A 24,365-nucleotide genomic window follows, 5' to 3' on the forward strand; every position below is an offset into this window, starting at 1 on the left:
CTGGGGACCTCGAGGAGGCCGAGATGGATCATCTACTATGCACTTTTGGCTGAAGGTGTAAATGTACCTCGTCTTTTACACTGATATGCTGGCTTCCTCCATCATTGAGGATGGAATATTTGTGGAGTCTCCTCCCCCAGTGAGTTGTTTAATTGTCCACCATCATTCACAACTGGATGTGGCAAGATTGCAGAACTTAGGTCTGATCCATTGGTTGGTTGTGGGATCATTTAGTTTTGTCAGATGCTGGTTCCACTATTTGGCACACATTATTTCTGTGTTGTAGCTTCACCAAGTTGACATCTCATTTTTAGGCCTGAGGCTGCTCCTGGTGTGGCCTCCTGCAGTCTTCAGTGACCCAGGGCTGATCTTCTGGCATGATGGGAATGGTAGAGTGGTGGTATGCCAGGCCATGAGGTTGCAGATTGTAGTTGAGTACAATTCTGCTGCTTCTGATGACCCACAGCACCTCACAGATGCCCAATTCTGAGTTGCTAGATCTGTTTGAAATCTATCCCATTTAGAATGTTACCAGGCAACACGGTGGAGGGGTATCCTCAATGTGAAGAATGGACTTCATCTCCACAGGAACATGTGGTGGCCACTCCTACTATCATGGCCAAATGCATCTGTCGCAGGTAGGGTTGTTGAGGACAATGTCCAGTAGGTTTTTCGCTTTTGTTGGTTCCCTTACCATCTGCTGAAGACCCAGCCTAGCAGCTTTAGGATTTGGCCAGCTCGGTCAGTAGTGGTGCAACTGAGCCACACTTGGTGATGGATGTTGAAGTCCCCCACCAAGAGTACATTCTGTGTACATTTAAGAGTCAACCACATTGCTGCGGGTCTGGAGTCACATGTAGGCCAGACCAGGTAGGAATGGTAGATTTCTTTCCCTTAAGGGCACTAGTGAACAAGATGGGTTTTTATGCCAAATAACAATGGTTTTGAGGTCACCATCAGCCTATTTTTTATTTTTTATTCCATATTTCATTAATTTAATGTAAATTCCACCAGTTGCTGTGTTGGGATTTCAATTCATGTCCTCAGAACATTAGCCTGGAGTTCTAGTTTACTAGTCCAGTGAGATTACCACTATGCCACCCCTTCCCCTACTGTCACTCATTGTGGTTTTCAAAGCGTGCCCCCCTAAATGGACTCACCATTCAATTAATGTCAGCGGGCAAGCTCTTGAAGCTGGATGACCAATTGGAGTCCGTCCTGCTTGAAAGGAGCAGCAGACTGCAGCAGGTAAGTAAAGGAGAGGGTGCTTCAAGATAGAGGCACCCTCCATCATTTTGCAACCTTAAATTAAAAAGTAGGTCTTGCAGCTGGGTCACCAACATTGGGGGTGCAAGAGTCCCTCCACGGGGTGGCTTGTGGTTGCTGCTGCACCCAGGATGGCAGGGAGGATGTCGAGGCTGTTTGGTGCAGTGGTCCACCGGCCAGCTATTGGGAGGCTGCTCCCAGGTACCGAAACAGGCCCCTGCCAAATGCGGGATCATGAGGAGAGCAACTGGATAATCTCAGACGGCCTCCTTTAATTGGCTTCAGTGGGCTCTCAGTGAGCCATTGGCAACCTGTAGATAGCCCTGCTGTCTCCGCTTCAACCTACCCCTGCAAAAATGGTCCGGGTGTTTGATGGAGCCAGGGTATCGGCCCCCAGTGGGGCTATTTTTATCTCCCGCCTGTCTCCATTCCCATTAGGGACTCAAAATCCTGCCCCAGAGTGTCTGGTTTAAAATTCATCACCATATCTTTAGTCGATAAATACATCAATGTTTGACGCCAAATTAATGTTTTTCCTGCCAGTCATGTATTCAGTGCCTTTTTCATTCTTTTGATCTGTATTCACTCATCTCAGTTCTGTAAATATTTTCAAGACAAGGGATTTTTTTTTTTAATAGCCTTCGTATCCTGCCTCTGAGCACGTTATTCTGCATTAATGACGGTTTGCTCTTTTCATATATAATCTGCTGGTTACTAGACAATTACATATTCTAATGTTTTGAGTGACAAGTTATGACGAACTCAATCTACCCTTCTACACTGACTTTAATGACTGTCGTGTTATTCACCCTGAGGTAACACGGACTGCAACAGGATGCAGATGAACGGTAAAGCAGACACCAAATGTAGGCGTTGGTTTAATACGATTTATTGAACTTCTGTAACAATGTACACAGCTGGCTGTGGGTTGACACTCTACTACTCTAAGTGTACTAACACTAACTTACTAGACCAGGCTAGCTCTGATCCACATGTCGAAGGTGCTGACAGGTATATACACCCTGACGGTCGCTACAGTTGTCACCAGTGGAAAGAGGCGGAGTGCTGATGCCTCGTGTGTTTTATAGTTGGAAGCCCCCCTCTGGTGTTCTGTCTGGTGATTGGTTGTGTTCTTTCCTGTATGTTGATTGGCTAACCTAGGTGTCTGTCACTGCCTGTTTTTACCTCATGATGTGCATGGGTGCATATTATGACAATGATGTGATCCAAGATTTTGCCATTATGGTAAGAATGGGTTGGACAAGACTATGGCATGGCATTTCCTGAGCTTCTAGAAGATGGGCACTGAGTTTTGGGATGCATGTCACTCTCCCTGATTGAACAGGATTCTTGGAAATTAAACGTTGTGCAGTGGGACTGACTGCAGTACTCTTCCCTGGGATCTAAAATTTGGAATGAATTTTGTTTGATGCTGTGAAAGTAAATTATGATGCCAAAAATGGAGGCCTAGATTTAATCCAGATCATCGCAGTGGGTACCATAGCAACCAGGCCCACTTAATCACAGGTGAAACCCTATGCCAGGCTCCCGACAGCAGCAAAACCTCCACTGATTAATTCACAGAGTGGAAGGGGATGACAGGGAATTCCCAGCTCCTGGTGGCAGGATGTCAATTAGGCCAATGAATGAGCCAATAGACACCCATTATCCCCGAGTCCAATGCAATTTAGTGCAGGCTCAGGAACTAACTGGAGGCCACAGAGCCTTTTCTGTGACTCCTTGGGGCCGCATGGCAGGTTTGCCTGCAGTCTGCTGGCGGGGGTGGGAGGGCTACTTTCTCGTTATCAGGCACTCAATGCCCAATTGAGAGGCCCAGCCTCAGAAGGGGGCGGGGGTGCCACTAAAAGCCAATCCTGCACTTGCCTCTGAATCTCCTGCACCCTATCCCCATATTCCCCCTTCCCACCTGATTCCTACCCCATAGTCCCACAATCCCATTTTGCCCTCGCTCACCTTTGGCCTGGAGAACACTCAATGATCCTGGTCTTCTGGTAGGTGCACTACCAAAAACTGCCACCACTCCCGGTGGCACTGGCGGCAATGAAGAGTTAACGACCTGTGATTGGCCAGCAGTTCCTTGGGGGATGGACTTTCACCACAAGGGTTCTGGGAAGGCCCATTAGTAGCCGCTACCATCAGGCTTATGGGCGGTGGGGTTGGAATCCACACCAGTTCTCTGACTGGTAGGTGAGACCCCCATCAAGTCAATTAAATCCAATCGATAGACTAGTTGGTTTAGAGCATTGAAGGTAAGCAATATTGCCATCATTGGTGCTGAAGACTTGAAGGTGCCATTGTAGGAGGAGCACAAAAGCAAGGTGTCCTTATTTGTGGTTGTAACAATTCCCAACCGTACCCCCCCCCCCCCACCCCCACACACACCTGTTAAATACACAGTGCCATTATTACCACTTTGCATAGCACTTTGTACATTTTTTTTACAAACTGAATTTTTTTTTAATTTAGAGAACCCAATTACTTTTTTTTCCAATTAAGGGGCAATTTAGCAGGGCCAATCCACCTAGCCTGCACATCTTTGGATTTTGGTGGTGAAACCCACGCAGACACAAAGGTTGGTGGAATTGCAGATAGCGATGAGGACTGTCAGAGGATACAGCAGGATTTAGATTGTTTGTAGACTTGGGCGGAGAGATGGCAGATGGAGTTTAATCCGGACAAATGTGAGGTAATGCATTTTGGAAGGTCTAATGCAGGTAGGGAATATACAGTGAATGGTAGAACCCTCAAGAGTATTGAAAGTCAGAGAGATCTAGGAGTACAGGTCCACAGGTCACTGAAGGGGGCAACACAGGTGGAGAAGGTAGTCAAGAAGGCATACGGCATGCTTGCCTTCATTGGCCGGGGCATTGAGTAGAAGAATTGGCAAGTCATGTTGCAGCTGTATAGAACCTTAGTTAAGCCACACTTGGAGTATAGTGTTCAATTCTGGTCGCCACACTACCAGAAGGATGTGGAGGCTTTAGAGAGGGTGCAGAAGAGATTTACCAGAATGTTGCCTGGTATGGAGGGCATTAGCTATGAGGAGCGGTTGAATAAACTTGGTTTGTTCTCACTGGAACGAAGGAGGTTGAGGGGCGACCTGATAGAGGTCTACAAAATTATGAGGGGCATAGACAGAGTGGATAGTCAGAGGCTTTTCCCCTGGGTAGAGGGGTCAATTACTAGGGGGCATAGGTTTAAGGTGAGAAGGGCAAGGTTTAGAGTAGATGTACGAGGCAAGTTTTTTACACAGAGGGTAGTGGGTGCCTGGAACTCGCTACCGGAGGAGGTGGTGGAAGCAGGGATGATAGTGACATTTAAAGGGCATCTTGACAAATACATAAATAGGATGGGAATAAAGGGATACGGACCCAGGAAGTGTAGAAGATTGTAGTTTAGTCGGGCAGCATGGTCGGCACGGGCTTGGAGGGCCGAAGGGCCTGTTCCTGTGCTGTACATTTCTTTGTTCTTTGTTTGTTCTTTGACACAAGGAAAATGTGCGAACTCCACAAGGATAGTGACCCAGGGCCAGGATTCGAACCCGGATCCTCAGCCCCGTAGGTAGCAGTGCTAACCACTGCACCAAGTGCCATCCAGCAGCACTTTGTACATGGTGACTGCAACCAAAATTAACTCAAGAAAATGTCCCAAAAAAGGTTTATAAAGCTTCTTTCATGGAGGTGATACAGTGAAAGTTCACCAAATTGGTTGCTGGGATGTTGAGAGAGAGGGGGGGGGGGGGGGGGGGGGGGGGGGGGGGGGGGGGCGGCAGGGGTGCCCTATTTATCATCTGGAGTTTAGAAGAAGGAGAGATATTCTCATTGGAACATACAAGATTCTGAAGAGGGCTAATCGTGTGGGTGCTGAGAGATTGTTTCCACTGGTCAGGAAATCCACAAAACGGGGGCACAGTCTCAGGATAACTGGGCCGAGGAGGCAGAAAAGTAGAGTTGAAACCCAAGATCAGCCGGGATCGTATTGAATCGCAGAGCAGGCTTGATGGGTTATATGGTCTACTCCTGCCTCTATTTTGGTGAGTTTTTGTGATCTTGTATTAGGAACACTAACTATTGTATCAAACCCACGTCATCACATTGACAAATAGTGCAATCTGGTTATCAGCGCGGTTTCTATTTAACCTTCTCCCCTTATTGCACAATTTCTAAAACAGCTTCAGCCAGTTGCGAACGTTGATAATACTGGTTGTTAAGGGTAAATATTGTGGGAGTGCTTATTTATTGAAACGTGCAGTGTGTGGTATTGAGCACTCTTGTGCTGTGTGTTCTGGAAGCCAGAACATTTGATTTGGGGTAGGACTCAATCAGTTGACTATGGCTAGGTCGTGACAAAGAATGTTGCCAACAACACAGGTTTAATCCGTATACCGGCTATGGTAGTTCAGGGAGGCCCCACTCCTCACCTTGCCCCATGCTTATGCAATGGTGTCCCTCAAGCTATATAACCAATTCTCTCATTAATGGAGGTAGATTCCATTGGCCCTTCATGGACTATGGCTAATTACTCAACTACCTAAATTACTCAACTACCTAAATTAGCACTGCAGAGAAAAAAGTATTAGAATGATTTTACCTCTCAACCATGGTGGAAATTGGCAGATATATCCAGCACAATTTCCTTCTATGCTGAAATCCCCATTTATTCAAAAACATCATTGTACTTGATTCATGATGAATAATTTCAATACACACAGGAGTTTTTGATCTCATCCATGTCGGTTGGGAGGTTTAGAACGTAGAATATTACAGCGCAGTACAGTCCCTTCGGCCCTTGATGTTGCGACGACCTGTGAAACCACTCTAAAGCCCATCTACACTATTCCCTTATCGCCCATATGTCTATCCAATGACCATTTGAATGCCCTTAGCGTTGGCGAGTCCACTACTGTTGCAGGCAGGGCATTCCACACCCTTACTACTCTGAGTAAAGAGCCTACTTCTGACATCTGTCATATCTATCTCCCCTCAATTTAAAGCTATGTCCCCTCGTGCTAAACATCACCACCATCGGAGGAAAAAGGCTCTCACTGTCCACCCTATCCAATCCTCTGATCATCTTGTATGCCTCAATTAAGTCACCTCTTAACCTTCTCTCTAACGAAAACAGCCTCAAGTCCCTCAGCCTTTCCTCATAAGATCTTCCCTCCATACCAGGCAACATTCTGGTAAATCTCCTCTGCACCCTTTCCAATGCTTCCACATCCTTCCTATAATGCGGCGACCAGAGTTGCACGCAATACTCCAAATGCAGCCGCACCAGAGTTTTGTACAGCTGCAACATGACCTCATGGCTCCGAAACTCAATCCCTCTACCAATAAAAGCTAACACTCCATACGCCTTCTTAACAACCCTCTCAACCTGGGTGGCAACTTTCAGGGATCTATGTACATGGACACCGAGATCTCTCTGCTCATCCACACTGCCAAGAATCCTACCATTAGCCCAGTACTCAGTCTTCCTGTTATTCCTTCCAAAATGAATCACCTCACACTTTTCTGCATTAAACTCCATTTGCCACCTCTCAGCCCAGCACTGCAGCTTATCTATGTCCCTCTGTAACTTGTAACATCCTTCCGCACTGTCCACAACTCCACCGACTTTAGCGTCATCTGCAAATTTACTCACCCATCCTTCTACGCCCTCCTCCAGGTCATTTATAAAAATGACAAACAGCAGTGGCCCCAAAACAGATCCTTGTGGTACACCATTAGTAACTGGACTCCAGTCTGAACATTTCCCATCAACCACCACCCTTTGTCTTCTTCCAGCTAGCCAATTTCTGATCCAAACTGCTAAATCACCCTAAATCCCATGCCTCCGTATTTTCTGCAGTAGCCTATCGTGGGGAACCTTATCAAATGCTTTACTGAAATCCATATACACCACATCTACTGCTTTACCCTCATCCACCTGTTTGGTCACCTTCTCAACAAACTCAATAAGGTTTGTAAGGCACGACGTACCCTTCACAAAACCGTGTTGACTATCTCTAATCAAATTATTCCTTTCCAGATGATTATACATCCTACCTCATCCAGCAGCTAATAATTAGCAAAGGAGGTGGGCTGTTAAACCCCTGAGAGTCAGTTGGTAAAGAATGAAACCAGAGCCAACCTTGATTCAGTATAGGCTCATTCACAGAGTGCAACATTATAAGTAGACACCTCCACACTCAAACCTCACCCCACTGTCAGTGAGTGACTCTTTATATATGCTCAAATAATAGTTCAATCAATGCCTTCCACCTGCATATAGTTAACCACATCGATAGAGAATTAACATTGACCACCTAATTGGCTAACATTTGGGCTGTTGATTCGGCCTCATGGCAGAAGAATAAAATAAAGCTGCTGTTAATCAACTTACATTCTAAATCAATAAATTCTGTTTAACTACTTATTTTAAGTACCTCAGAATGTATTTGCATGATTATTTTTTAACAGTACAATATAAATTATTTTGCCACATTTCTTTGACTCAAAGAATTGTACAGCACAGATGGAGGCCACTTGGTCCATGGAGCCTGTGCCAGTTCTTTGAAAGAGCTGTCGAATTTGTTCTACTTCCCTACTTACCCACTCCTTCCAGGATGCCTTACAAACATTTCCCTTCCAAGTATTATCGTTTGAGGAGAGATTGAGTCGACTAGGCCTGTATTCACTGGAACTTGCAAAAAGAAAAGGGAATCTCATTGAAATGTATAAAATTCTGACCGGGTTGGACAAATTGGGTGCAGGGATAATATTTTCTCTGGCTGGGGGGAATGGTCTAGAACAAGGGGTCACAGTTTTAGGATGGTGGGGGTAGGCCATTTAGGACTGAAATGAGGATAACCTTCTTCATTCAGAGGGTGTTGAACCTGTGCAATTCTCTGCCAAAGAAGCAAAGAAGGCTGTAGAGTCGATCACTTAATATATTAAAAAGGAAATAGATTTCTAAGGCACGATTCAACTAAATGGGAACAAAGCCCCATAGCAAGCACATTTAGCTGCGTGTTCCCTGGCGATTGGGACGCCAAGAAACACATGGCTATAAAACGACACTCACGTTAAAAAATGGGCCTCAGCGAGGATCGTGCAGCCAAGGCCGCATATAGCCGTTTTCTACACCAAGGAGCTCCGCTCGCCGGAACTCCTCAGTGTAGCAAGAGATCGGGACGCCATTTTTAAATAGCTTCCCAAACTCCGAGGCCTAGCACGACCCCCAACCCCCCCCCCCCCCCCACAAGCCCCTACACACTATGGGAGGGTCACCTCCCACCCCACCCCACCCCCAACACCCACGCAGGGCACTCCCAGCCCAATCGCCAGCCGACAAAGATTGCCAGCTTGGCACTTTAGCAGTGCCAACCTAGTACCCTGGTAGTGCCCCTGCCAACTGGCATTGCCAGGCTGACACCCAGGTGGCACTGCCAGGGTGGCACCAGCAGTGCCAGGGTTCCACCCTACCGAAAGGGCATGCACCTGGAGGCCTCCGATCCCCTGGAAGACCCCCACGAGTGCTGTTCTGTCTGGTCCGTGTTTGTGGAGACCAGTGCTGAGCGGAACTCACCCGAGGTCTCCGAGGCGAAGGAGATAGATTCCAAAGCCCTGGTTACCTCAGGGAATTGCATGTCAAAGTGAGACTAGCTATCTGGATCTAATTATGCAGACTTGCTAAAAAGCGACCCCGCCCACAATGGGGGGGGGGCGGGGGATTTACATCGCAATGTCTCATGAGATCACGTTAGATCTCGTGAGGTGTTGCGAGCAGGATAGATCCGGGAGCGGGGTCTCCCGGCTTCTATCAGCCACGCTGCACCATGGTGCGCTGCTTTTTGGGTGTTGCATGGCCTTTGGATAAAACCCTTAGACTCTAAAGGCATCTTGGGGCAGGGCGAGAATGCGGGAGTATGTCGTTGGGATGGAGGATCAGCCATGATCGTATTGAATGGTGGAGCAGGCTCGAAGGGCTGAATGACCTCCTCATGCACCTGTTTGTTATATTTCTCAGTACATATCCAATTCTCTGAAAGTTGTTATTGAATCTGCTTACACCACCATCTCAGGCAGTGCATTCCAAATCGTGACAATTCACTGCCCAAAAATAACTCCCCCACTTTGTTTAGGCAATTGTCTGACACCAGCATCAAACTGCTTGCCAACCCTCCTGCCTGTCGAAGCAGTTTGCCCCGAGCTACTCTTATCAAATCCTTCGAAATTTCAAACATCTCTATTGAATCTCCCTAAAATTTAAACTGTGATGCAGTAAAAACCCAACTTCTCCACCAATCCACATGATTCATTGCTTGCTTTCTGACACAAAAATAGGCCATTTAACTGATCCTGCAATCCAGATGACGTTAACTACTCTAATATCACATCGTTGACATTTCCCTTTAATATTCCTTCTGGTCAAATTCTTATCCAGTTCCTATTTAAATGATGTTGTCGTCTGTGGCTCAACAGCCATTTGTGGTAAAACTTCTGATACATTGGGCGGAAGAAAATATTTAACTTGCCCTTGTATATTCTATCTGTTCGTATTATCATTAATTGTCTAAATTTTTATATTGTCTTAATGGCATTATGTTTTCACTACATTATGTTTGTGGCCTACCCCTTAGCTTGGTTACATAGTGAAATTGTTGACGTCAATGGAGAGAATAAATGCCCTGACAAATATATGACAACTTCCCTTTTAATATTTTACAGAAGGGTAAATGTGAACAAGCGAAGGCATGGACTAAGTGTGCTCATTATTACGCAGTGCGTTGTTGACCCAGTATAATTTTTTTTTTTTACTTTTATTCAACAGAACACTGTTTAGGAAATAAATACAGAAGTTGAAGAGGTATCAAACATCCAAAAAGATCTGAAGGATCGCTGTGCCATTTCCTTTCCTTTTCTTACTCGTTTTCTTTTGATAAAAAGAATGGATCGCATGGAACTTAAGAGAGTTAGCACTGAGGTTGATGGTGACAGTAACAGTGGAAGCAGTATGGATGGCGGCTATACTAAATTGACAGATTCAGAAAAAGTTACTATCAGCAGGTAAGAGTAAAAGTATGAGATTATCAAATGATTGAATCAATATTTTACACGAGTGTTTACCTCAAAAGCAGAATACAATTTAAGTACAACTATTTGAACATGAGCTCTGTATTTCAATATTTCACCTGAAGCTTGAATGCATTAAATGTTATGATGAGAAAGAAGTTTAGATTCATAAAGTAACACAGCACTTGAAGGAGACTCATTTTAATTAATATAAACTGTCTCAAGTAAGAGGGCTACTGTTTGCTTGTCAATGTCCATGCTCCAGTTAATGATCATGAACTGGCTGCTCTGGAACTAAGCAATGAATGAGACAAAATGTGTAAATGCTGGAACAACAACAAATATAACTTAATGTAGGAAACCTCAAAATAATGTACAGAAGGATAAAATGACTACCCCACTGTTGCTGTTAAAATAGCTATTGATGAAGTTGAAAGAGATCAACCTGTATTCATATAGCACCATTAAAGTGATAAAACATTCCAAGGCACTTCAAGGAGCGTTATAAAGCCAATTTTGACATTTTAGAGCAGATCTTCAAAAGCTTGATCAAAGAGATAGGTTTCAAGGATCATCTGAAAGGAAAAAAAGAGTAAGTGGAGGAGAGGGCATTCAAGAGCTAAGGGCCGAGGCAACAGAAAGCACAAGCGCTACTGGTGGGGTGATTAAAATCGGGGCTGCTCAAGATGCCAGAATTAGACAAGAGGATGTTGGTATCTTAGACTCAACATGAACAACTAATAGTCAATAAATCAAATAGAATACTGAGCTATATAGTAGAGTAGAAGTTAGAGGATGTAATCTCAAAATTGCATCATCCCCTGGTCAAACCTCAGCTTGAATACTGAGACCCGATCCAGTCCTTCCTGTAACAAAAGTATGCATTTGTGGCATTCAAGCCCGTGAGACAATTCATAACAAACTATGAGGATTATCCCTATAGACTGAAGTATGAGGGAAAACTGGTGACTCTGAAATTTGAAAGAAGATAGCTGAGAGGTGAATCTTATAGAATAATATAGTGGATAGGAAATGACGTGGAAAACGTAGAATTAAAATATGGGGTCACGGGTTCAGACCAGTAAAAGGAAGATTTAGGTGTGTCATTCGGGAATTTGACTTCACGTAAAGTGATAGTCAATTAATATTGCTGAAAAGTGAGGCATGGTTCAGGAGCTTTTCATCTTAGCAGGATAGTTTGTCCTGCAAGGGAAATGGGATATAAATTGTTGCGATTGTTTGAAATTACATCAGTATTATTAAGCAGATGAATGTGTGGCAGGGCCATCTGGGTAGATTGGGAGAAGAGCAAAGAATAATTTAAAACGCAGTAATGGGGAGAAGGTAGCATCTCTCTGATTGGATGAGTCAAATGGTCATCCATAGTTACCCCAAGAGGATAAGGTGCTTTGTTTAAAGAGACAAAGATCAGTTTTGCAACCTGCCTTTTGGCTCAAACTCCAGCAAGCGTTTGCCTTACTTTGGTTTGATTCCCTTCCCCAGTCAATTTATTGATGGTGATGATGTCGAAATTCAGCGGTTTCTAACAAGTGACTTTTCAGGAAAAACAAAGTATGAAGAATACCAAGAAGAATATGTGAGTAATACTGTCAGTCCATCAGTGTTTATTTTGTCAGTCTTTTTTAAGTCATGCAATTAGTGAAAAAGATTCTTTATTTTGTACTGAATGTAAAAGTAATAGTAAATATAGCGTGACATATGGAACTGTACTGACGCATGTCTGATTTTTGTGCAGCATCCTGGAATGGCATCGTTTGGATTGTCAGCTTTTAATCTCAGTAATGCTATCATGGGTAGTGGCATCCTTGGCCTGTCCTATGCAGTGGCCAATACTGGAATCATCCTGTTCGTGTAAGTACTGAAAGCTGATTTGTCTAATAAAATATCATGGAAAAAATATTTTGAATATTGTTGAAAAAAAAAGACTTTTTTTTTCAAAGCTTTTCATCTGGCACTCATCAGGACAATCCACAAGAATAGCAATGCCAGGGAAAACAATAACTTTGTACTGTATGAGACGAGTGTGCTGATTGTTTGACAAATGTCTCAGATTGTTAGAGGTGTTGCCACAGAGAATGCACCAGTTGGTGATGACTGACAGTTAACTGCCAGTCATTTAAAAAAAATGTAAACCAGGCAGCTTGACTGTCTCTGGCTCTGGTCACAGAATTACCGAAGTACAGAGGAGCCATTCGGCCCATCATCACTGTGCCAACCCCTTGAAAGAGTTATGCAATTAGTCTAATTTCTCTTTTTCCAATTGCCCTCTAATCCTAATAAGTATGAGGACAATCTTTGGTTCATCCCATTAAAGCCAACAGAACATAGAACTCACAAGGAGAATGTTTCTGATTATGTACATCATTTCATTTCAAATTCATTTCAATATAGATCAGGTAAATCTAATGTAAGTCATCAAGACAGATCAAACCCATTCCCTGTTGATCTGTTCTCTTTTTTGGAGTTAATGGACTCTCTCTACTTCCCCTGCAGCACCATTTCAATTTCAGACTGGGTTTTTCCATCCAATTTGAATGCGGATTACAGAGTTAACGACAGGGTTCTGAAGAATGTGGAGGAGCAGAGAGATCTCGGCGTTCATGTCCATAGATCTCTGAAAGTTTCCACCCAAGTGGATATAGCCGTGAAGAAAGCCTATAGTGTGTGAGCATTTATTAACAGGGCAATTGAGTTTAAGAGCCGTGAGGTTATGCTGCAACTGTACAAGACCTTGGTTAGACCACATTTGGAGTATTGTGTGCAGTTCTGGTCACCTCATTATAGGAAGGATGTGGAAGCATTGGAAAGGGTGCAAAGGAGATTTACAGGGATGCTGCCTGGATTGGAGGGTAGGTCTTATGAGGAAAGGTTGAGAGAGCTAGGGCTTTTCTCATTGGAGCGAAGGAGGATGAGAGGTGACTTAATTGAGGTGTATAAGATGAGAGGGATAGATAGAGTGGCACAACATCGTGGGCCGAAGGGCCTGTACTGCGCTGTACAGTTCTATGTTCTATATCTGACCCTCAGAATTTCCATTTCTCTCATTCCTCGGCTGTGTTTTGCATCTCACTACTTTAGTTATTCACTTGTCCTGTGTTTAATGCCTTTTACTTCTTCAATAGATTATTACTTGACTGAGATTGTCTGTTATATTGTTCCACTGATGTTTCCTCTCCATGCATGTTTTAAAATGTCTGCCTAGCTCATTTGGGCTGAATTTCTCTCTGTGGACAGACTGGGAGATGGGAGGGCTAGCAATATGGCAGGGAGAAGATGCCCAGAGAGGATCCTGACATCTGCCCATGCTATGGCATATTACCAGCAGCAGTAACCTTAGCAACATGAACACGTGCTGGGAGAGAAATTGAATCACTTATGTGGAAAATTCAAGGCCACTTTGACCACATCAGGAAGGCCCATTGCTGTGTGAGGAGACCATCAAGAAAACTCTAATTCCCACCCCCCACACCCCAAGCAGGTTCTGCAGAGAAGCCCCCTTGATGGGTGCTCCTTGACACCTGGAGGATCCTCTGGAGGCAATGGTTGCCTGAATGCCCCCAGAGCAGAGTGCTGCCTGTGCACCACAATTCACTCCCACCGCATCATTGGGATCTGCCTCCCTGGCCCCAAATTCATCCAGCCAAACTCACCACTCTTTGAGGACATCACTCTCTCTTCCTGGTGACGGAGCCGCAACAATGGCCATCCCAGATGGCTACAGGTGGGATAGAAAATTTGACAGGCCTTTCTAGGTCCACTGACCTCAGGTGGGAATTTCAGGTCTCGGGATGACGCAACTGGAAAATTCCACCTGTAAAGCTGTTACTAAAATCGCTTTTCTGTTAAATTGTACATTTGCATTGAATTAGAGGGCATGATTTAATGGCCACACTGAACCCGAACAGCAGCTCGCCATGGCACAGCGTGGCCAATTAAAGCCAATTAAATTGTGAACATAATTTTTGAACCAAGTAAAATTGACAGTGCCTGTTCCCACCCTGTTCCTGGGATCTACCCTGCTCGCAATGTCTTGCGAGTTCTAACGCAATCTCGTGAGACGTTGCAATGTGAATCCTGCCCATTGCGGGCGAAATCACATTTTAGAAAATCTGCAGATTATGAAAGCGAGCCAGCTAGTCCCGTTTTAATGTGCAGATTCCTGAGTTACCCAAGGCGTGGGATCTATTGCCTTTGCCTCGGAGACCTCGAGCAAGTGCTGTTCAGTACTGGTCTCACATCCCGAGCAGCTCTGTGACACAGGACTCTGCGCACTACGGACCGTTTCCAGGGGGACACACCGAGACAAACATCAACTGCTGCTGGAAGGTCACCAACTCGGTGAAAGACACTAATTGGTCTGCCCGAAACTTGCTGACCTTCCAGTGCAAAGAACTGTCCTCGACCGAATGTTGCAGACTGGCACATTCCAAGGTCCAGGACTACCTGCTGAGGGACGCACTCAAGCTTGGGGCAGCTGCCGCCAAGGCGCAATGGGGAAAGACCACTGTGTAAGGTCTTACCACCAAATGTACACCGAGGGGCGGGTAACAGTGTAAACCCACCTCGGTCTGGGTCATTAACACGCCAATGTATAAAAGAAACATGACAATGTAAATGTTTAAGAAGGAATTGTAACGTAAAAAGCGATATGTGTGTAAGGTTATCAAAATTGAATGGAAGAAAGTCAAGGGCATGTGTAACTCTGATGGAAATGTACAGTCAAGACAATTCGAAATGTTCTGTAATGTTTATGATAGATTTTATGAATAAAGTATATTTTTTGAGAAAAAAACTGGGGCGAAATTCTCCCGGACCAGATGTAATAGCACTCGTGAGGTCTTCCAGGGAATTGGAGGCCCCCAGGGATGGCTCCCTGGCATTGCTGGTGCCACCTGGGGTGATAGGCTGGCAGTGCCATCTGGTAGCCAGCCTGACATTGCCATGGTGCCTAGGCGGCACTGCCAATTGGCTGGGGCACTGCCATGCTGGCACTGTCAAGCTGGCATTTTATGCGTTGGTGTGATTGGACTGTGAGTGCCCTGCTTAGGTGTTGGGAGGGTGTGTGGGGGACTGGGGACCATCTCAAAGTGTGTTGGGACTTAGTGGTGTCAGGGGTCACATTGAGGGCCTCAGGGATCAGGATTTTCCTCAGAGTACAAAACGGGGCTAAGTCTGGCTTCGACCTCGCATTCCCCGTTGAGGACCCTTATCAAACGCAAGTCGCGTTTTAAAGCGTTGTGTTTCTTGGCGCTGCGAGTGCGGGGAAACACGCAGCTAAACACACTCACTATGGGACTTTGTTCCCATTTAGTTAAATCCCACACAGAATGTTCACTACACCACAGTAGCATCTGAAACCTATGGTTAAATAGACTGAACTGATTAATGGGAAGATAAAGTTTGTACTTCCTGGCTATAATTGCTTAAAGCGTTATTAAGGGTGAGCCTCTTCCTTCTGAAGAATGGTGCGCTGAGGCAATGGAGGAAAGAGAGGAATGGCATATGTAGGCACTCTGCACTATATAGGATAACAGTCTTGATAAACTATGGCAGCTGGCAGGTTATTTCTGAGAAGAGAGTTATGATTATATTTCTGCATTCCAGAGCACTCTAGGATCAGTCAATATCTGATTGCTGAACTTTGTAAATATATGCGAAATTAATATGGAACATTACTGTTCCTGTTTCCACAAAATTATCAGTGATCAGTGTATATTGACACACATTTAATTGAGGTATAAAGGTCTAATATTATTTATCTGATGTACACTCATTATAGTACAAACTTTAAGGGAGCATATAGTCTAATGTTTTGCTACAAAATCAGTATTCTCAACTGACCTTCTGGTCTAATTTTTAACAATGTCGCCCCCAAAACCTAATCTCATCTTCGATCTGTTTAGCGTGTTTTCTAACCTGTGCCTTGTGATCATAAGTTTATTGACAGGTCAATTGTTATCATAAATTATGAACATAATTTTAGAACCAAGTAAAATTGACAGTGCCTAATGTCTCATACATTGCAAGATAAGGTCATGATCTGAAGCAACCTACATCAAAACACATTATACAGAAATAGACAGTCGTTGAAATCAAAGTGTATAGTAGTCCATTTAATACATTTTATAGAAACCCGATTTGTGTTATGAATAACTAAAATACCAAAGGAATAATAAAGAAAAAATACAGTTAATATAATAATATAATAATATTATATAATATAATAATCTTTATTGTCACAAGCAGGCTTACATTAAAACTGTGAAAACCCCTAGTCGCCACATTCCGGCGCCTGTTCGGGTACACTGAGGGAGAATTCAGAATGTCCAAATTAGCTAACAGCACGTCTTTCGGGGCTTGTGGGAGGAAACCGGAGCACCCGCAGGAAACCCACGCTGACATGGGGAGAACGTGCTGACTCCACACAGACAGTGACCCAAGCCGGGAATCGAACCTGGGACGTTGGTGCTGTGAAGCAACAGTGCTAAACATTGTGCTACCGTGCCGCCCACGATAATAATAATAATCTGATCGCCCTCTAACATATTGATCCAAAGTAATTTGGTAGTCCTGTGTGCTCAGAGTCTTAACAAAAGGAATGACTCGAACTCTTAATTAAGCGATTGTACCTAAGAGGTAATAATGTCAGTTTATTAATGTTGCTGTTGATTGTAATATTAAACTGAAGCTCTTGGGTTTATTTCTGATCCAGGGCTGAAATGGCATATTAATTTGCACTAGTCAGAACATTCAATGCCCAAGGCTCTGCTAATATTTACAAGTCTGCAGCAGGCATAACAGCATCCTTTAGAAATACTAAAGGAGAACAGACAAAGCAATGATTCAGCTACAGACTCTTCGGCACTCCACAAATACTGACCAGCGACAATGTGTTTCCGGCTTTTTCAGTGTCAGGTTTTCAGCATTGCCATTTTTCTTTCTATTTATTTACGAGGTGGAATTGGCCAGGGTAGATTTCACAAGTAATACAATGATGTTTTGTATTCAAAACCAAAGGGGTCGTCGAAATGAATAAATGGAACTTCAATCCAAACACTTCTGTTAAATGTTAAGAACTCAATAAGGATCATTCGACACATCCAAATGCTCTGCCTGTTATTTGTACTGAGGGATATACATAGTTATTTTTTTCACTTCTTTTTGTAAACCGCCTTTTGTTCCCTTGCAGGATCCTGTTACTTGCAGTGGCATCATTATCCTTGTATTCTGTCCATCTGTTACTGAAGACTGCAAAGGAAGGAGGTATGATCATGGCTTTCTGTCCAATAATATACACATCAGTAATGCTGTCATTTTGTTTCACTAAAGTCTCTGTTTCTTTCTCAATCAGGCTCTTTGGTTTATGAGAAATTAGGAGAACGTGCTTTTGGGTGGCCTGGAAAAATTGCAGCTTTTGGCTCTATTACCATGCAAAATATTGGAGGTAATGTTTTTTTTGTAAAATCCACATTAAAGTCTTTTGTTTTCATAATGACCTCCCAATCCATCAACCTCACTTTAATGTTGTTTTATTAAGGATTGACTTTTAGATTGTTGATAATACATTAGTCCTGTTAGAAAAATTGAAGCGCATGAGGGGCAAGAGGCAATGGCCCATAACTTCAAAATTCACTCAGGAATTATAAAAATGGGGCTGTGGTGAATTATTGATTTTTGTACTCAAGAGAGATGTATAGAAATGTTCCCATTGCTTCATTAATAGGGCAACTGCATTAATGGTTTAAACCTGGGGGTACACATCAGAATTTTGAAATTTGGCGATGATGCAAAAATTGACTGCAGTAAACAGTGTGAAAGATAATAGTGGATTTCAAGACTGGTTGAATGGGCAGATGAAATTCAAGGTTGTAAAGTGTGGGGTCCATTTTAGTAGGATTGGTGAGGAGGGTCAATATGAGCCAGAAAGTGCAAAAGCAGAGATGGCCTGTGAGCATTTGTACACAAATCTTTAAAGGTGACTGAGCAGTTTAATAAAGCAGATGATAAATCATATGGAATCCTGGACTGGCCACGGGCAGGCAGGCTTGTTAGAACATAAGAACATAAGAACTAGGAGCAGGAGTAGGCCATCTGGCCCCTCGAGGCTGCTCCACCATTCAATGAGATCATGGCTGATCTTTTGTGGACTCAGCTCCACTTTCCGGCCCGAACACCATAACCCTTAATCCCTTTATTCTTCAAAAAACTATCTATCTTTATCTTTAAAACATTTAATGAAGGAGCCTATACTGCTTCCCTGGGCAAGGAATTCCATAGATTCACAACCCTTTGGGTGAAGACGTTCCTCCTAAACTCAGTCCTAAATCTACTTCCCCTTATTTTGAGGCTATGCCCCCTAGTTCTGCTTTCACCCGCAAGAGGAAACAACCTGCCCGCATCTATCCTATCTATTCCCTTCATAATCTTATATGTTTCTATAAGATCCCCCCTCATCCTTCTAAATTCCAACGAGTACAGTCCCAGTCTACTCAACCTCTCCTCGTAATCCAACCCCTTCAGCTCTGGGATCAACCTAATGAATCTTCTCTGCACACCCTCCAGTGCCAGTACGTCCTTTCTCAAGTAAGGAGACCAAAACTGAACACAATACTCCAGGTGTGGCCTCACTAACACCTTATACAATTGCAGCAGAACCTCCCTAGTCTTAAACTCCATCCCTCTAGCAATGAAGGACAAAATTCCATTTGCCTTCTTAATCACCTGTTGCACCTGAAAACCAACTTTTTGCGACGCATGCACTAGCACACCCAGGTCTCTCTGCACAGCAGCGTGTTTTAATATTTTATCATTTAAATAATAATCCCTTTTGCTGTTATTCCTACCAAAATGGATAACCTCACATTTGTCAACATTGTATTCCATCTGCCAGACCCTAGCCCATTCACTTAGCCTATCCAAATCCCTCTGCAGACTTCCAGTATCCTCTGCACTTTTTGCTTTACCACTTATCTTAGTGTCATCTGCAAACTTGGACACATTGCCCTTGGTCCCCAACTCCAAATCATCTATGTAAATTGTGAACAGTTGTGGGCCCAACACTGATCCCTGAGGGACACCACTAGCTACTGATTGCCAACCAGAGAAACACCCATTAATCCCCACTCTTTGCTTTCTATTAATTAACCAATCCTCTATCCATGCTACTACTTTCCCCTTAATGCCATGCATCTTTATCTTATGCAACAACATTTTGTGTGGCACCTTGTCAAAGGCTTTCTGGAAATCCAGATATACCACATCCATTGGCTCCCCGTTATCTACCGCACTGTTAATGTCCTCAAAAAACTCCACTAAATTAGTTAGGCACGACCTGCCCTTTATGAACCCATGCTGCGTCTGCCCAATGGTACAATTTCCATCCAGATGCCTCGCTTTTTCTTCCTTGATGATAGATTCCAGCATCTTCCCTACTACCGAAGCTGGCCTATAATTACCCGCTTTCTGCCTACCTCCTTTTTTAAACAGTGGTGTCACGTTTGCTAATTTCCAATCCGCCGGGACCACCCCAGAGTCTAGTAAATTTTGGTAAATTATCACTAGTGCATTTGCAATTTCCCTAGCCATCTCTTTTAGCACTCTGGGATGCATTCCATCAGGTCCAGGAGACTTGTCCACCTTCAGCCCCATTAGCTTGCCCATCTCTACCTCCTTGGTGATAGCAATCCTCTCAAGGTCCTTACCTGTCATAGCCTCATTTCCATCAGTCACTGGCATGTTATTTGTGTCTTCCACTGTGAAGACCGACCCAAAAAACCTGTTCAGTTCCTCAGCCATTTCCTCATCTCCCACTATTAAATCTCCCTTCTCATCCTCTAAAGGACCAATATTTACCTTAGCCACTCTTTTTTGTTTTATGTATTTGTAGAAACTTTTACTATCTGTTTTTATATTCTGAGCAAGTTTACTCTCATAATCTATCTTACTCTTCTTTATAGCTTTTTTAGTAGCTTTCTGTTGCCCCCTAAACATTTCCCAGTCCTCTAGTCTCCCACTGATCATTGCTACTTTGTATGTTTTTTCCTTCAATTTGATACTCTCCCTTATTTCCTTAGATATTCACGGTCGATTTTCCCTCTTTTTACCGTCCTTCCTTTTTGTTGGTATAAACCTTTGCTGAGCACTGTGAAAAATCACTTGGAAGGTTCTCCACTGTTCCTCAACTGTTTCACTATAAAGTCTTTGCTCCCAGTCTACCTTAGCTAGTTCTTCTCTCATCCCATTGTAATCTCCTTTGTTTAAGCACAAAACACTCGTGCTTGATTTTACCTTCTCACCCTCCATCTGTATTTTAAATTCCATATTGTGATCGCTCCTTCCGAGAGGATCCCTAACTATGAGATCCTGAATCAATCCTGTCTCATTACACAGGACCAGATCTAGGGCCGCTTGTTCCCTCGTAGGTTCCATTACATACTGTTCTAGGAAACTATCGCGAATACATTCTATAAACTCCTCCTCAAGGCTGCCTTGACCGACCTGGTTAAACCAATCAACATGTAGATTAAAATCCCGCATGATAACTGCTGTACCATTTCTACATGCATCTGTTGTTTCTTTGTTTATTGCCTGCCCCATCATAATGTTACTATTTGGTGGCCTATAGATTACTCCTATCAGTGACTTTTTCGCCTTACTATTCCTGATTTCCACCCAAATGGATTCAACCTTATTCTCCATAGCACCGATGTCATCCCTTACTGTTGCCCGGATGTCATCCTTAAATAACAGAGCTACACCACCTCCCTTACCGTCCACTCTGTCCTTCCGAAAAGTTTGATACCCTCGGATATTTAACTCCCAGTCGTGACCATCCTTTAACCATGTTTCAGTAATGGCCACTAAATCATAGTCATTCACGATGATTTGCGCCATCAACTCATTTACCTTATTCCGAATACTACGAGCATTCAGGTAAAGTACCCTTATGTTGGCTTTTTTACCTCTGTTCTGAATCTTAACACCTCGATCAGTAACCTCGCCTAAGTTATATTTCCTCTTGACCTTTCTCCTAATTTTCCTTGACGTCGAACCCATATCCTCATGTAACAACCTGCCGCGTTGCTTACCATTAATGTTTTCACTTCCCGTTTTATTTCTTTTAGTATTCCTGGTCCTATTCACTGAGCTCCCCTCAGTCACTGTACCTTGTACTGTCGCCCTTTTTGATTTTTGACTATGGCTTCTCTGCCTTACACTTTCCCCCTTACTGCCTTTTATTTCTGTCCCTGATTTACTACCTTCCAACTTCCTGCATCGGTTCCCATCCCCCTGCCACATTAGTTTAAACTCTCCCCAACAGCTCTAACAAACACCCCCCCCCTAGGACATCGGTTCCAGTCCTGCCCAGGTGCAGACCGTCCGGTTTGTACTGGTCCCACCTCCCCCAGAACCGGTTCCAATGTCCCAGGAATTTGAATCCCTCCCTCTTGCACCATCTCTCGAGCCACGTATTCATCCTCTCTATCCTGACATTCCTACTCTGACTAGCTCGTGGCACTGGTAGCAATCCTGAGATTACTACCTTTGAGGTCCTACGTTTTAGTTTAACTCCTAGCTCCCTAAATTGTAGGACCTCGTCCCGTTTTTTACCTATATCGTTGGTGCCTATGTGCACCATGACAGCTGGCTGTTCACCCTCTCCCCCCCCCCCCCCCAGAATGTCCTGCAGCCGCTCCGAGACATCCTTGACCCTTGGACCAGGGAGGCAACATACCAGCCTGAAGTCTCGATTGCGTCCGCAGAACCGCCTGTCTATTCCCCTTACAATTGAGTCCCCTATCACTATAGCCCTGCTATTCTTCTTCCTGCCCAGCTGTGCAGCAGAGCCAGCCACGGTGCCATGAACCTGGCTGCTGCTGCCTTCCCCTGGTGAGCCATCTCCCTCAACAGTATCCAAAGCGGTATATCTGTTTTGCAGGGAGATGACCGCAGAGGACACCTGCACTGCCTTCCTACTCTTGCTCTGTCTTTCGGTCACCCATTTTCTATCTCCCTCAGTACCTTTCACCTGCGGTGTGACCAACTCGCTAAACGTGCTATCCACGACGTCCTCAGCATCGCGGATGCTCCAAAGTGAGTCCATCCGCAGTTCCAGAGCCGTCAAGCGGTCTAACAGGAGCTGCAACTGGACACAATTCTTGCACGTGAAGGAGCCAGGGACAGTGGACGGGTCTCTGAGCTCCCACATCGCACACGAGGAGCATGACACGGGTCTGAGATCTCCTGCCATGTCTTAAACCTTCGGTTAACTTCAACAACTACAATTTCAACAAAAAAAACAAAGAAAAAATAAAAAAAATATACCAATGAAAAGAAACAGAAAAACAGAAACACTACTTACCAGTCACTTACCAGGGATAAAAAGCACTAAAAAGCACTTCCTCCCCAGCCAGCTTCGAATTCCCACCTAGATTCAAATTCCCAAACTCACTCTTTGCTGTCTCACTCTGGCTGTCTTCTCTCTGGCTCACTGGGAGAACTCACTGGGAGTGAGTTTACAAGTTGCTCTTTTTAAACTGTCCTGAATTGACTCCCCTCCCCCACCTGCTTTTAGATCAAGGGAAATTTATGTGACTGACACTTAACTGCCAACCAGTTATGTGAGTGGGTGGGGCAGCCCTTGTTAACCTACACTGCACAATACTAGCTTAATTTAAATTAATTTAAACTCCTGAAATTTAAAAGGAGCTGCCTTACTGATTTAATTCAATTCAATTCAATTCCCACCTGGATTCAAATTCCCAAACTCACTCTTTGCTGTCTCACTCTGGCTGTCTTCTCTCTGGCTCACTGGGAGAAGGCCTGTTTCTGTTCTCTGAGACTGCATCCAAGTTATTTTGGAAGATTTTAAAACTTTTATCCCTCCTCAACTCGCAACCCCCACCCACCTCCCCTCCTCCCATGGACCCTCATATCTGGAGAGCAGAAAAGACTAAGAAGAGATTTGATAGAGGTGTTTAAAATGATGCAGAGTATAAACCGGATGAGTAAAGGGACTGCAGGATCGAACAGATTTAAAGTATTTGGCAAAAGAACCAGAGGCAACAAGAGGAAAATAGCTTGACACACAGGATATAGAGTTTGCTGCCTGTTGATCTGTGCAGATTGAGTAATAGCATTCAAAATGGAACTGTACAATTACTTGAAGGAGAAAATGAATGCAGAGATATGAGGAAAGCGCAGAAAATGGAGAATAACTGTGCCGCTCATTGAAATCCAGGGGAGACTCAATGAGCTGAATGGCCTCCTTCTCTACTATACTGTTCTGTGATTCTATATAAATATGAAACTGATCACTTGACATTCATTTGACTTTGCAGAAACACAATGCGTGTTTTGAATTAATCTTTCCAGATCAATTTTTTACAAATATAGTTTGTGTTAATCTGTCCTTTTTGGTAGCTCTTAAAATCACAAGCAAGCCATGAACAATATCTTCCATGTGTATTGATTTAAAATAAATTTAAAAGGACAAAAACAATTATTTTAGCTGCTCAGATGTAAACATTCCTTATTGTTTCTGAACAAAACTAGAATAAATAATTACACGTTACAGAGATTTTTTGTTGACTGATATTATAAAGATTGTAGAGCAAGTCCATTTAAATATTGTCAATGATGACATTTTGTGAGTCCAGTAGATTTTCTGTTGAGTATAAACAAGCATCAGATTTGGAATTGTCTGAGACTTCACCTCAGTTAATCGGTAGGTTGCCCTAATCCTCACTTGAGGATATTGGAATGCCTGATTCACTCTCCGCTTAACTACATAAATGGAATTCAGCAAGTTCCCTTTTGTGCATTCATTCACCCCTTCCTGTTTCTCACTTTTTACTGCCGAAACAGTCCACTACAGTCCAACTCCAGGAAAATTATCTATCCCCCACAATCAACATCCTGGGGTAACCATTAATCAGAAACTGAACTGGACTAGCCATTTTAATACTGTTGCTACCAGGGCAGGTCAAAGGCTAGGAATCC

At 43.8% G+C, this 24,365-nt stretch overlaps 1 protein-coding gene across 4 annotated transcripts in view; it reads left to right on the top strand.

The window, feature by feature from the left end:
* Window positions 1–24,365, top strand: part of LOC140396432 (sodium-coupled neutral amino acid transporter 4-like) — a 116,137-nt gene that overhangs the window by 50,345 nt on the left and 41,427 nt on the right. For all 4 annotated transcript variants that reach the window (XM_072485051.1, XM_072485049.1, XM_072485053.1 and 1 more), the window contains exons 2-6: window positions 10,102–10,337; window positions 11,847–11,940; window positions 12,100–12,215; window positions 17,554–17,627; window positions 17,716–17,808. In XM_072485051.1, the coding sequence (XP_072341152.1) occupies window positions 10,219–10,337; window positions 11,847–11,940; window positions 12,100–12,215; window positions 17,554–17,627; window positions 17,716–17,808 (496 nt within the window). In that variant the 5' untranslated portion in view covers window positions 10,102–10,218. The remainder of the gene's footprint in view (window positions 1–10,101; window positions 10,338–11,846; window positions 11,941–12,099; window positions 12,216–17,553; window positions 17,628–17,715; window positions 17,809–24,365) is intronic.

Source organism: Scyliorhinus torazame, chromosome 19 (assembly GCF_047496885.1).
Source record: "Scyliorhinus torazame isolate Kashiwa2021f chromosome 19, sScyTor2.1, whole genome shotgun sequence".
Taxonomy (NCBI): Eukaryota; Metazoa; Chordata; class Chondrichthyes; order Carcharhiniformes; family Scyliorhinidae; genus Scyliorhinus; species Scyliorhinus torazame.